The sequence below is a fragment of the Muscardinus avellanarius genome (genome assembly GCF_963383645.1).
Source record: "Muscardinus avellanarius genome assembly, chromosome: 9".
Classification (NCBI taxonomy): domain Eukaryota; kingdom Metazoa; phylum Chordata; class Mammalia; order Rodentia; family Gliridae; genus Muscardinus; species Muscardinus avellanarius.
In genome coordinates this window covers 82,852,626-82,866,885 of record NC_137795.1, presented here as the reverse complement: position 1 = coordinate 82,866,885, position 14,260 = coordinate 82,852,626, and the positions used below count along the sequence as shown (strand labels likewise).

The following is a 14,260-nucleotide window of genomic DNA, read 5'->3' as shown; positions in this document are numbered from 1 at the left end:
TATTTGCTGCTAGTTCATATTTTATAAATTGCATGAGTCAAAAATAAAGTCATTAAATCAAAGGTGCATGATTCACATTAGTTGGTCATTCAGCATGACAACCCCAAAATTTTGAAACCTGCTTGCAATAAAACATTAATTCTGGCTTTGACTCTATCACAGCTGCCACGAGACTATGAACAAATAACTCTCTCTCTCTCTTTCTTTGTCCAGGGGTCTTCTCTTTCCTTAGGTTTTATTATCAACTACCCTACTATCTTAGCACATACCTTTCTGAATTTGTTCAATTTTTTGGAGCATATGAAAACATAGGGAGATTTCTAAACCTCATAGTCTTCTTTTCACATTGTTTATATAACTCATGTCTTGTTTGCATACATGTAAAATAACAAATTAGGAAGGTGTCAGTCTTATAATTTCAGCAGTTTAGTTTATGATCATTAGGTGTCGAATAAATTTTGTATTCAAATGAAGAATGCTAATTCTTCATTCTTCAGAGTGGTACTCAGCTTTTACTATAAATAACTATGGTCTATATATTAGCTAGTATATATATTAGCTAGTAAAGCCCCCAAAGGTGAACTGTAACTGTATGTTCCATGCTCTTCAATTTAAGGATACAGCAAAACTTATTATAGTTTAAACATTATCTGTTCCTCCCTCTTTCCATACAACCATCACCTGTTGATGGAAAAATGACTTGAATCTAAGAATTCTTATAGAACTTAATAAATAAAAAGTGAGAACATGTTCAACTCATTAATATAATGTTTGTGAAATAATTAAAGGAATGATGTATTAGACTGAAGAAGAGATGCAAAATTGGAACTGTATTGTTATCTTGAAGTAATTTTCCTCAATTATTCATTCAACTTCAGTGTCTAGTTATTTACATAACAAGACAATGCCTGCCTTTTAGGGGTGATGTGAGAAGTAATTTAAATTTTACAAAGCTCTCTTAGACACTCAGTTGAAAGGTTCTCCATAAATGGCAGGCATTATTATAGCAAGACAAGCATAAAAAAAAAAATAATGAAGCTGTGTCCTCTAGTAGAAATAGTATTGGTAAGTAAATGTAAAGGTTACTGCTATTCATAATTTATGGCTGGAGGGAAATAGATCAAGAATAATAATGATATTTTCCTGTCTAAATAAGTCTTAGAAAGCACAGATATAGTATGATGGAATTTATTATTCTATCCAAGGAGAAATAGGAAATTGATACCTTACAAGCAATAAAATGATATATGAAGATGAAAAAATACAATATTCTTAATTGAGCTGTGAAAAATATAACTGATGAACTCAATTATGCCTCTAAGACTCTTCAAAAGAGGCTTTGAAATACAAGAAATAACCTGTGATTATTTGAGAGTATTGAATTTGAAACTTGTTAGAAAAAAATGTTTGCATGATGGCCTTTATTCTAATAACCAGAATAATCAACCTCATTATTTTTTTCAGTACTGGGGATGGAACCCAGGGGCATTCTACCTCTAGGCTATATCTCCAGCCCTATTTTTCATTTTTTATTTTGAAACAAGGCCTCATTGAGTTGTAGCTGAGGCTGTCTGTGAACTGCCATCCTCCCGTCTCAGCCTCCTAAATTCTGGGATTACAAGCCTGTGCCACCACGCCCAGCTCCCAGCTCTATTTTTTATTCTTTATTTTGAAACAGGATCTCACTGAGTTGTGAAGAGCCTTGCTAAGTAGCTGAGGTTGTCCGCAAACCATGATCCTTTGGTCTCAGCCTCCCAAGTGTTGGGATTACAAGAGTCCGCCACCATGCCCAGCTCCTTGTTAATTTTTAAAACAATTTTTATAGCACACGCTTGTAATCCCCGAGCTTGGGAGGCAGAGACAGGAGGATCGTGCAGGTTAGAAGCCAGCCCCGCGTGCTGGCTTAGGAGACCCTGTTTCAAAATAAAAAATGTAAAAATAGGTCTGGGAGTGTAGCCCGGAGGTTGAAGGGCTTCCAGGAATCCCAGTTCCACCACCAAAAAAAAAAAAAAAAAAAATGTTAATAAAAGTTAATAAATGTAAAGCAAAATTTTAACTTTTCCCTTTTCAGTCCCCCCAAAAGGCCTTTCAAATTGGAAAAACATTCTATAAAGAAGGAAGGAGACATGAAGTTCTCCACTAAGCCAAGTATACATTTCATAAGAGGTTGATTCATTCCATATTGTAAATTAGAGAGTTTGAGTCGGGTGTAGTGGTGCACACTTGTAATCCCAGCATTCTGGAGGCTGAGACCGGAGGATCCCGGTTTGTAGACAGCCTCAGGTACTTAGGGAGGCCCTCCACATCTTAGACCCTGTTTCAAAATAAAGAATAAAAATAGGGCTGGAGATAGAGCTTGGAGGTAGAATGGCCCTAGGTTTCACTCCCAGTACTGCAATAAAATAAAATAATAAAAATATTTTTTAAAATACCTAGTTTATTCCAGCTTTGAAAGCAAAAGGACCTGGAATTAGCCCAGGACAAGAAGACTGACAGAAGACCCAATGCTGACTGTTTAGTCTTCAAAGAGCACTGAGTCAAGGAGACTATGAAGGTGTTTTTTTGTTTTAACTAAATAGAAGCAGAAGTAGTGATATAAAATCAAAGAGAAATAATTTAGACTGAGCATTATTAAATATACCAAAACCCTGGAAAAATATTACTAAGGAAGGATATAGATTTCTCTCAGAAAAAATCTCGTCTGTCTTCTCACGCCATAAGGACTCCAATATCAAAGAAACATATGCTAATTGTTAGCATATTTTAAATAAGTATTTAAAAATGGAAGTAAGTTCAGATGGACCTTTGACAATATGTAATACCTCAAGATCCTAAGCCCTCAAAAAGGTACTTACTTGAAAGGCTCCTGAGGAGCAGTCATTATGTATAAAGTCTGTGTTCATTGAATAAAAAAGATAGAGAAATGTCAACTGAACCTAAAAAGTCAAGGTTTCTCATAGAGATAGGCTTCCTCATAGAGATAGGCTTTACTTATCTGAAGAGATGTTCCCTAAGGCATTTGCTTAAAACATTGTTACTTTCAAGGACATCTGTTTTACAGCAAAAGGAATTTTTAATAAAAAAAAATGTAAACCTGATTTCAAATAACAGCATTTTCAATCCCTTCTGACTCAGCTTCAAAGATATATTTTTTAAAGACCAATTCATCTCTTACTTGGTTGTGAGAGCACTTGACCACACATGCATTGCATGAGTTCTCTCTAGGGAATATATAGTGAGAGGAGGGATCTTCTTAAGAGTATGAAAATTCCATGATGTCACTCATGGCTTCAAACCATGTTTTGACTGCCTATTATTTATAGGAAAACACACAGACTTCATAGCAAAACACTTTTTTTTTTTAACTGTATATCCCTAGTCTTCCTTTCAGGTCCCATCTATTGGCTGACTCTCTTCTCAGCCTTCCTTCCTGTATTACTCAGAGTTTCATTGCTAAGATCAAACTATTCTACAAGAACAACTTGAAGAAGCAGTATATTTGGCTCATACTTCAGAGGTTCAGTCCATGGTCATCTGGCTGCAAGGCAAAACATCATGTCAGTGGGTCATTGTGGAGGAAAGCTGCTCTGCTCCTAGCAGTTAGAAAGCAGAGGGGAGAGAGGGAGAGGCAGCAAATACAATCCTCAAAGGGATATCCCCAGTGACTCATCTCATCCAACCATGCTCCCCCTCTGAACCTTGCTGCATTGGAGATAAGTCTTCAAATCATGAATTTTTGAAGGGACACTTCAGATCTAAACCATAACACTGCCTTTGCACACAACATCTGCTCTAGTTGAAATAATCTGGCCCAATTTGCTTCATCTTGCTCACCTAAGACTTAAGTTTTTCTTTCTTTCTCAAATAATTTGTTCCTCTATAGCCATTACTGTTCAGCCTTTCCTAAACTTTCTCTTGCTGAGATGTCCAGTGACCTCTGTTTCCCAAACAAGCAATGGCCTCTCAGCCTACCATGCCTTGACTTCTTGATTGTCATTTATTGCTGATTGCCACTTTCTATCACCAAAAACACTCTTCTCCTTTAATTTTGTATAAACTACTGGCTTCTACGTCCTTGTCTCTCTGGTATTAATTATTGAGTCTTTTTTTTTTGGGGGGGGGGCGGGTCTGGGGATAGAAGCCAGGAACATTCAACCTTTGAGCTACACTCCCTGCCCTATTTTGGGGGGTTTGTATTATTTTAAAATATCATCTCACTGAGCTGTGGAAGGCCTCACTAAGTGGCTGAGGCTGTCCACAAACTGCGATCCTCCAATCTCAGCCTCCAGATGCTGAGATTACAAGTGTGTGCACCACACCTGGCTTCTTTGTTTTTAATTCCTAAAAGTTGGCATACCACAAGAGGGGTATTTTTGTAGTTTATGAATATGTAAAAAGAATTACTAAGGCAGAGTTCATACTGATGGAAGTTATTGTGGTAGCAAGCCAACGAACTGAGTGCTGGCAGGCCAAGGAAAAAGGAAAGAGGGGGACAGCCAAGCCTGGGAAGGCATGGTAACTTAGGGTAGTAGTAAGAACAGCAGCATTAGAATTATGTGGCTGATTCTAGGGTTCGCTACTAAAGGGTTCAATCCCCATATCCCCATGTCCTTATTTCTCATCACCTCCCTATATCTGTCTTTTAAGCTTGTAGACTTGTAATCTTGTAGACTCCCAGATTAAACAGTAATTCCCTTATGAAGGAATAGTAGAGAAAAGCAATAGATTGCTTATCTTACCCTATGCTTCCCTTTCTCTTCATAATGTTTTTGTTGTGGCATAGATTATACAGTTTAATTAATGTGAAGTGCATACAGTATATGTGGCTGATGTTGACCATGGTATCTCAATAAAAGAGAAGCAATTTAGGGTACCAGTGATAGAAGTAAATCTCAAGGGAAGAAGCTTTGAACTCCATATTACTCAGAACCTATCTCTGAAAACATATATCTGTGTATATTTATCTGTGCATATTTTCATCTCATTTTTTAAGTTTTAGTTCTTCCTACATATTAAATTTGACAGAATTTTAAACAAAACTTAAAAATGATTTTTGTTTCTAACCACATCTTAGCAAAGATTTCAAGTAATGTTGACATTTTATTATAAAGAAGATACATTGGCTTTCTACTTAAGAAATCATAAATTTTTGTGTCATGCTAAATGACAAGACATTTAAAGTGTTGGTGACAAAAATAAACTAGAAGCAAAACTGTATAAAGAAAGGTTAAGAGAAGTTGCAGGGAACAAAATAGTCTGCTAAGTAATATAAAAAGTTAACTGTTTTGTACTAAGCTATAACTTAACTTAGAAATGAACCTAGGACACAGAAGAACTAGCAAATTTTTGTGTAAATTAAGTCCCATTGAAGTGGGACTGCTTATCATGAAAAACAAATTCTTCAAGCACTTATTTGCCAGTAAAAGATAAAGCAAATCATTGTTTTCGTGTTCTAGTTAAGACACTAGCAAATGCTATAATAAGCAAGTAACCACATTTCAGGAGTTCAAAACAATATTGGCCATACAACAGTTTACAATGGGGTTGCACACAAGTGTAACTTCTTTCCATGTGGTTATCAGGGCTCAGGTTTCTTCCATTTTAAGTCTCTTCCACTTCCTCTGGCATTGGTGTTCTCTGCATTTGGCTGGCAGAGAAGTATAGAGGGATGAAGAAGAAATGTCTATGTTAATCATCTCTTCTCAGAGGGATACATCATCTCCCATCCTATTGGCGAGGGCTTCATCATGGCTTGAGTTGGATGCAGGAGAAGCCGGGAAACATGATTCTTGCTAACTACCTGCTTAGTAGCAAACTTTTATACTAGTGAAAGCATGAATCCTGGTGAAGTCATATGATCTACCATAGTTCACTCCTCTAGCTATCAAATAGGTTGACTATCCTTCCTTTTTACCCATAGAATACATTCACGTCTACTGAGGGGAAAGAGCCCAAAGTCCCACCCATCTTTATATCCAGGCTAACATCTGCATCTGGCTTAGCTGTGACACTCAGCAGCCTACCAAACTATAAACTAAATTTCATGCTACCTATCTACTCTTCCACCCTTTCCACCATCCTGCCCTTGCACAAATCCAGTGTACAGTAGTGGAGCAGGGGTAGGTGCAGTACAGTTAGTTTCCCCATTTGAAAAATGAACAAAATAGAAAACCTACAGATAATTCTCCAATATCAAGAGCAGAATTCTGTCAGGCAAACACTGTATGCTCTTCTCGGGAAGCATTCAGAACTTCTTGAATAGACTTGCATTGTGTACCAGAAAAGAACTCCTGGGCCCTGTGTCCCCCATGGCCCTTTGAGCTCTGTACATCAGGAGTTTTTCTTGCCATTATCATTCATGACTAAAGCACATAAAGGAATATGATCACTTTCTGCTTGTGCAAGTTAGGAATCTGAAGTCGATCTTAGGAACCATTTTTAAGACAAAGTTTAGGGTAAATTTGTCAGTGCGGTTTTCTGAGGAACATAGATATCATGTGTTTGGGCATCCATATATTACATGTGCCAGTGCTCACAACTTCATAAGTCACTCTGTCCAGAAAAACTGAAACCATGCCAGGCCTTTCAAATGGAGGAAACATAGGGAATTGGCTATGGATATAATAGGTCAGAGAAGCCAGATAGATGATGGTAAATTAACCTCAAGAATACCTATTAGGAAACTGCTACATATCCTAGGAACAGAAGAACCACCGCAGGAAGTGATATTGTGGAGCTGAGAGTCTGATAATGAAAGATGATGAGTTTCTTGAGGTCTCTGAGTCATTCCTATTCTTCCATCTTGGTGGTCCCTACATAGCACTTAAATGCTTACTTAATTTAGCATTGGCCAAACAATCTTTCACTGGTTTTAATCAGAAATTCCATCAAAAAAATGAAATGTTACAAAAGCAGTGGTTTTCAGTATCGAGATGAGCCTCAATTCCAGGTCACCAAATATGTAGTTATTTGGGGACCTCAGTAACTTATTGTCAGCATTTAGAAAATGAAAAATTATAAAAATTTTTTAATATTCTCTTTTAAGACTTTTGGACTTGGAAAAATACAAATGTTTATATAAACATAGGAGGAAGAATTAAAAAGAAAGAAAATCTGTAGGTGGCTCATGCCTAAATTTTTTTATATGAGAGTAATGTATGGAAACAGAAAAAGCTTTCCATACTTGCTAGGAATATTAAAACTATAGAGAATATTTGGCTCTGTTTTAGTCTTCAATTTTGTTTTTTGTGTGTGGGAGGGAGAGAAATCCCATTATACGTTGATAAAGATACCCCTTTGCTGGTTTGAGCCAAAAGCTATCAACATATAAAAAACATTCTTTACTTTTTACATATTTTACAACATATAAAAATTCATTTGAAGAAAGAACATAAATATTCCATTGGACATTTTCACAGTCGAAACTAATTTAGAGTATAATCCTAATTTTGAAAACAAGGCAAATGTCATATAATCTGTTCTTCAATGTCCTTTTTATGCTAGAGTGTACAGATATGCTGGACCTAGCATAGCAGTGGCTTTTAGGAGAGGCTTGAAAAATGTCTCAAAATAGTAGACACATTTAACAACTCCTAATTTGAGAATGGTTTGTGAAGGTTTTATGACAGTGTGTATTTTCCTAAACAGGGAGCCTTGCTTGAAAACTTTTCAGTGAGTTCTTCCACTGATCCATGGAAATGAAGATTGTTGGTGGGGGGAGGAAGTAACAAATTCAGTTGCCATGTATGCTTTAATAATCACCAAGATGATTAAGTACAATGCTCCAATAAAAGTGTAAAAATATTTTGTTGTACCTGTGTATGTTTATAAATCCATCCATTTATATGTAAAGTCCAGGTTCATTTGCTTTTTCTGTTGATTTAAGACACAAATGTCTTAAATTATAATATGCTTCACTTTGTATCTGTCTTCCTAGCTGTAGTATTCCCAGTTTTAAAACCCCATTAAGGCTTAGGTAGAGGCTGTGTTTAGATGGTGTCAAGAATGAGTAAATGGGCCAGGCGTGGTGGCGCACGCTTGTAATCCCCGCGCTTGGGAGGCTGAGACAGGAGGATCACGCAGGTTCGAAGCCAGCCGCGCATGCTGGCTTAGGAGACCCTGTTTCCAAATAAAAAATGTAAAAATAGGTCTGCGAGTGTAGCCCGAAGGTAGAAGGGCTTCCAGGAACCCCAGTACCACAAAAAAAAAAATAATAATGAGTAAATGGGAGAAAGGGCATTGTTATGTCTATGTGACACCTCACATCTGAAGAACAGGCTTTCTTTTCTTGCTGACTTTGTGAAGTGATAAGAAAGAATTGCTTGGCAACTTAGCAGTGTTTGAAATTATTGAAGTCATTATATTATCATCTGTATAGGCTGAAAACATGGAGTCAAGAAAAGTGTCTTTGGAATTGATCTGGAGAAGAAAATGTAGTATGGTCATTTTTTTCCATCTTTAATCGAATTGATTTCCTTTAATACTATTTTACAATGAAAATGTTAAAATATTAGCATGTGTGTATGACTTCAATAATTCATTTTGCTTTTGGAGCAAGGTATCTGCAATTTCAAAGAATATTTCATTCTCAACTTCTTGGCCACAGAGATTTTTCACTAGTCTTGAAATTATAGGTGTCCACTAAGTATTTTTCAGTTATCAATTCAACTGCAGCTTGTTGTGCTATTAATTCATTATGACAGGAAGAAAACTCATTATGTGATCATGTGAATGCACACACTTGTCAGAAGTAAATAAATCTGCATCACAAACCCATCTGCTATAGTGAGAGGGAGTCAAATTGTTTATTAGATATATGTGGGCACTGATACTTTCTTCTCAAATAAGAAAATGTATAGAAAAAAATTCACTTCCAAGCCATAGACAGGCTCTATCATGCACTTCAATGCTCTTTTTTTTGTCCCTTACAGGTGGTGTTATACCCAACTTCTAACAGCTCCAAGTCAGCTGAATTACACCGAATGATAGTTCCAAAAAACAGTCAAGACTATGACCTAAAAATCAAACTGGCAGTGCGAATGGAGAAACCACCGCACATGAAGCACAGCGGGTGAGCGTTCATTTGGAAATACTTGCCTCTGGGATTTTCATTGCATTTTATTTCAGTATAACACTTTGATCACTTTAGTGAGACAAGCAGTATTACTATCAGGCTTTCAAATGAAGTTTTCTCAAAACAACTAATGTGACTGAGCTTTTTTTTAAAACTAATATGCCTAAGCTGTATTTCTTTAAAATAATATGCCTAAGCTCTGTTTTTTATAGCTCCATGGACATCTTGATAGTTAAGTACATGGGTATTTAATTAATATAACTGTTTACATATTGGTACAGCACTGGTACCTGGTCATACTGGAGTTAACCCAATACATACTGATAAACAGAGATGTGATAACAGCTAAGGAATAGTTTTCACAATGGAGGTATTGTAATAGTTGAAACAAGCCTGGAAATCAGGTCCCCAGAAATAAACAAACTTTTAATAGGGTATATAAAAATGAAGAAGTGTCCAGATCAAACCAGAAGGTTATATGTGCTTTGGTAGGAGAGGTGTGAACGTTCACCTAATGTAGGAGTGAAAACCAAATGGACACTGGAAGAGACTACAGCTGACAGGTAAGCAAAACAGGAACTCTTTCCTGAGGATCGCCACGGTCTCAATCAGCCCTCATCTCTGCCGAGGTCCTTGTACTCTTTCAGCTGGTCAGGAAACAGATCTGAATTCCTGAATAAAATAAAATGAGTTTTTAAAAATTCATTTATTAGAGTAACACTTCTGAGGACTTAATACAAAGTCCAGCATAAAGGTGTTAGCCATTAGGAAATAATGTGATCACTTTTTTTTTTCTGAGTAGCAGTTGCTAAAGCATCTCAGTTGATTTTAACAACAAAGTTAGAGTCTAAGAAAGTGCATGCTTATAGCGAGGGGCCTTCTGTCTTTGAAACCAAAATAACGAACAGGGCAGAGGTAACTGATGGTTCAAAAGATAAGGAGGAGGTGGCACATCCTTTCTGTGGAAGGCTGGGATAGGACAATGGTAGGTTTGAGGCCAACCTCAGCAATTTAGCAAGACCCTTAGCAAGCTAGCAAGACCATGTTTCAAAATAAATTTTTCAAAAGGTCTAGGAGTATAGCTCAGAGGTAGAATGCCCCTGGGTTCAATACCCAGTACCAAAAATATTATAAAAGATAAGGAGGATGCTTGGGGTAACCACTAGGGAAAACAAAGTTAGATGTTGGGCAGGGACCAATTCAAATGTATATACAACCCTTGGAATAAGAATATTACTACACCACAATAAATCTGCATTGTTTCCTTGGTTTGAGTGAGCAGCAACACAGGTCTCATGGCAGGGTAAAAGAGCTTGTATGGTAGGGCTCTTAGAACAGGAACTGTAATCTCAGCAGCCTACATTTTGGCATCTTTAATGCATTAATGCAAAGTCAAGTCTAACTGACTCAGATCGTAATGCAGATGGAGATTCTGGGGTTCAGTATTTATAGGTCTTTCATTCATCCATTAACCTGCTCACCTGAATTTATTCAGCAGACACGTACCAGGCATTTCCTCCATTCCAACCAGAAATGGAGGAAAGACCTATGAGAACTTTTGATATGGGATTTGAAGGATAAATTCAGTGGACAGGTATACAGTGAAAAGGAAGTCACATCACACAGCATACAGAAAAGCAGGCATCCTGCAAGGGCTTTCAGCTGGTGACAAGTTCAGCACAGTTAGCATGAAGTGCTTTGCGATGAGAGAGACCACTAGTTCTCTAAAGTGCTTAAGGACAAGTAGAACTTCATGTTAAACATAAAAGAACACACTATGTTCCAGGAACTACAGTTATTTCTCTACAATTTTTTACTCAGTCTCTTTTTCTTTGACGAATGGCACAGTAAGAATTGCAAGGCTATCATAATGCCCATTGCCGACATCACAATGAGGCCTTCGGAGTGTCCCGGGAAGAATGATTGGACCTGAAGTAAGGAATGGGGCAAGATCTGTAACCTTTTACTTTTGTAGGAAGAAATCCCTGCTCTGATCTACAGTTCTTGAGTTCATAGTACTCCAGAGCAGGTGGGTCAATACAGCCTTCTCATAAGGCTTAATGGGGGGGGGGTAGATGATAAGAACAGAAAGAAATTTTTTTTATAATGGTTCTGCAGTTGACTTATATCCAAGACTATAGGTAAAAAGAACACTGAAGATGGTATACATAGTCTCTCATTAACCACTAATGCTCAGGAATTTACCAAAGGATTCATACCAGGAATGCTTCACATCCCAACCACATCAGTCATTATATCTCATTGCTAAGAGATCCTAACAGGCATTTCTGGACATTTCTGCATCATCATTTTATGGCATGCACAATGAAAGAATTCTAGAAAGGAAAACATCTGCTCTGTTGTTCTACTGAGTTAATGTGTTATGTAGCAAAAGTAAATAAAGAATGTCATATTTCACAATAGCAGTTTGATAAAAACTACCTTAAAACTAGTATTAGAAGTAATTTCCAAAATTGAATATCTTCAACATTGCTGTATTAGTCGTTGAGCCCTCAGTACGGGGACGTTTGCTTTACCGCAGCATCTCTCCTGGCTCATCAATATCTATGTGGTGGCAGTTTAAAAAATTTTTAATATCACCCCTGCATGTAGTTGTATTTGGGGAACCATGATTTCACCCACAGGATAATAACTGTATTTATCTTTTTGTGAAGGGCTTCATGAATGGTTTTGGCTGCACATAATTACATTTGAGAAAACCAATGCAACATTTCTCTTCTGAGTATTCTGTCATAAACCAAAGAAATACTATAACAGGAATAGTAAATAAATAGCCTTTTGCTTTTAGGCTGGACTGTGTCTTGAAAATAATTTACCATATAAGGAATGATTAACAGATGAATAATTAATAATTGGAAAAGAGACAAGCCAAGTTTAGAAAGATTAATCCATCTTTAAAATATGCCAAATCTCTCTTACAGGTTTTAAATGGATACAGGTTGTGGATTTTTAACTTCAGAGCAAAACAGACTTGGACATTCTCTGGAACTTAGTAGTATAAGCCTATTCTCTTTTTCAATAATGGAGGAATAAATATTTCTCTTGTACATGAACTCTTTTTAGCATGCATTCTCTATTTTATTTATCACTTATGGCTCCTGCATTGCCCCTAATTTATTTTTTATCAGTGTTATCTATATTTTAGTATGCATTCCAAACTCACTGTAAGTTTCTTGGGACTGTTTGAATCCCTGATGCTTCTCACAATGTGTAATCAGAGATTAATAATATTAATATGAAGAGTGATGATAAAAATGATAAGTATGCTCCTTTGAGTTTTTAGAGAAAAGTTATAAATATGAGAGCAATTCATAAGTTACTCTGCATTCGTAAGTTGAAACTTAAAGGGCTCTAAACTCAATTTACAGGGAATAGAGTACAATTTTAATGTAAAAACACCTTAAATAAATTAGTCTTTGGCTTCCAAGTGCATTTTAAAATTAGATCTGTTTTTTGAAGCAGAAAGTAAAATGTATCTGATCTAAAGTTTATGTTTCTGATTACTAATCAGCCCACAACTGCATTATAGGTTTCTTTAAATTAGGACTAGCTACATGTAAACGGAGGGATGGGGAGGGAATGGGGTGGGGATCATCGGGTAAGAGCTAATTGGGTGATGTGTACATGTATGTTTCCACTAGTCTTTATTCCCATTAAGATGTATGACTACAATGCACTAATTAATAATAATAATAATAATAATAAATAATAATAATAATAAATTTAAAATAAGTAAAAAAATGAAAATAGATATTTAATTTGAATTAAATAAGCCTAATAATGATCCCATCCTTTGAAAACCAAACTGAGCTTTACCACAAGATATATATTTAGCAAAATATATGTCTTGGATTCATTTATGCATTTTGAATTTCATATAAATTAAGTATAGAAACTACCTAAATCTGTTAAATGAATTACCAACTAAACTCTGATGACTAAAGTGATTCACATCCGCCTTTTGAATTTATTTCCTGCTTGGGTTCTGTGTTCGTAGCTGGAAGACAGCATGTTCATGAACCAATCCAATGCACTATACTTTAGCATAGCCTAGTGGCTAAGCAGCAGTATTAACTTCAGACAAGAAATGCTATCCTCATTTTTAGTGAATGAAATTATTTTTTTCTAATCCAGAGGTTATTTTCTCAGCCAAAAGGAAGGCAAAATAAAATGGAAATAATGAGATAAATGACTATTATGACAAATGTATAAATGAAGAGGAGAAAAGTGAAAATTAAATTGGCTGTCACAGATGTGAAAGCAGACACAATCTATCAGAAGTCTGCATGCAGCTGACTAATTTTACAGTAAAAAATGAATAAAAATTCCATGAATATATAATTATAGAAGAGTTTTCTTGCAGTTAAGAATGGGTAAGGCAAAATTTTAGCAAAATCACTGCCATATAAATCTCACATTTTTCTTTGTGTTAAAGTCATATTTGGCTCTTTAGAAATGTGTTGAATGAATAGATGAATTAAAGTATTTTAACATTGTTAGAAATAAAACTCTCCAGCTCAATTTACATCAGAAAAGTATAAAAGACACTGAACCCATCTCTGGCTCCAGGGGAGGGACAACAGTTTAGTTTCCAGCAGGAAGAACAGGACTAGCACCAAGAAGACTGGCCCATGACCCCAGTCTGGCCCATGATCCCAGTCTGATCCACAATAGCTGATCACACAGGCTAGAGTGTCACACTGACACAAACCTTACACACTTAACATTCAAGCATCATATTTGCTTATTACATAAAATTACTATGCTCTAATAAAGTTACAATATGTTGCTTATGACTTAATATAGATAATCATTAATTTTTTTCATGAATTTAGATTTTTTAATTTTTATACGTTTATGGGTACATTATAGTCTCACATAATAATGTAATTCATGGTGATAGTGACATACATGTATACTGTACTTAGTGACCTTTCCCCTGGCTAACTCCCCACTTATCCCCTTCCCATTTCCCATATTGATGTTGGCTTTAGTATTTTCACATATGTGCATAATGTCCATAAAAGTTCTTTCTTCATTGATTGTCCATCTCTCCACCACCACCTACTTCCTAGAACACCTTCCTAGCTCCACTGAGGTTTCTCCTCTATCATCTTGGGTCCCTCTGGTATCCACATTACACCCTAGCTCCTTTATATTAGAGAA

At 36.2% G+C, this 14,260-nt stretch overlaps 1 protein-coding gene across 15 annotated transcripts in view; it reads left to right on the top strand.

Moving 5' to 3' along the window:
• The window catches only part of CADPS2 (calcium dependent secretion activator 2), a gene marked incomplete at both ends in the record, with an annotated part of 558,610 nt that overhangs the window by 319,101 nt on the left and 225,249 nt on the right, over nt 1-14,260 (top strand). For all 15 annotated transcript variants that reach the window (XM_080700894.1, XM_080700893.1, XM_080700890.1 and 12 more), the window contains one exon: nt 8,931-9,070. In XM_080700894.1, coding sequence (XP_080557020.1) covers nt 8,931-9,070 — 140 coding nt within the window. The remainder of the gene's footprint in view (nt 1-8,930; nt 9,071-14,260) is intronic.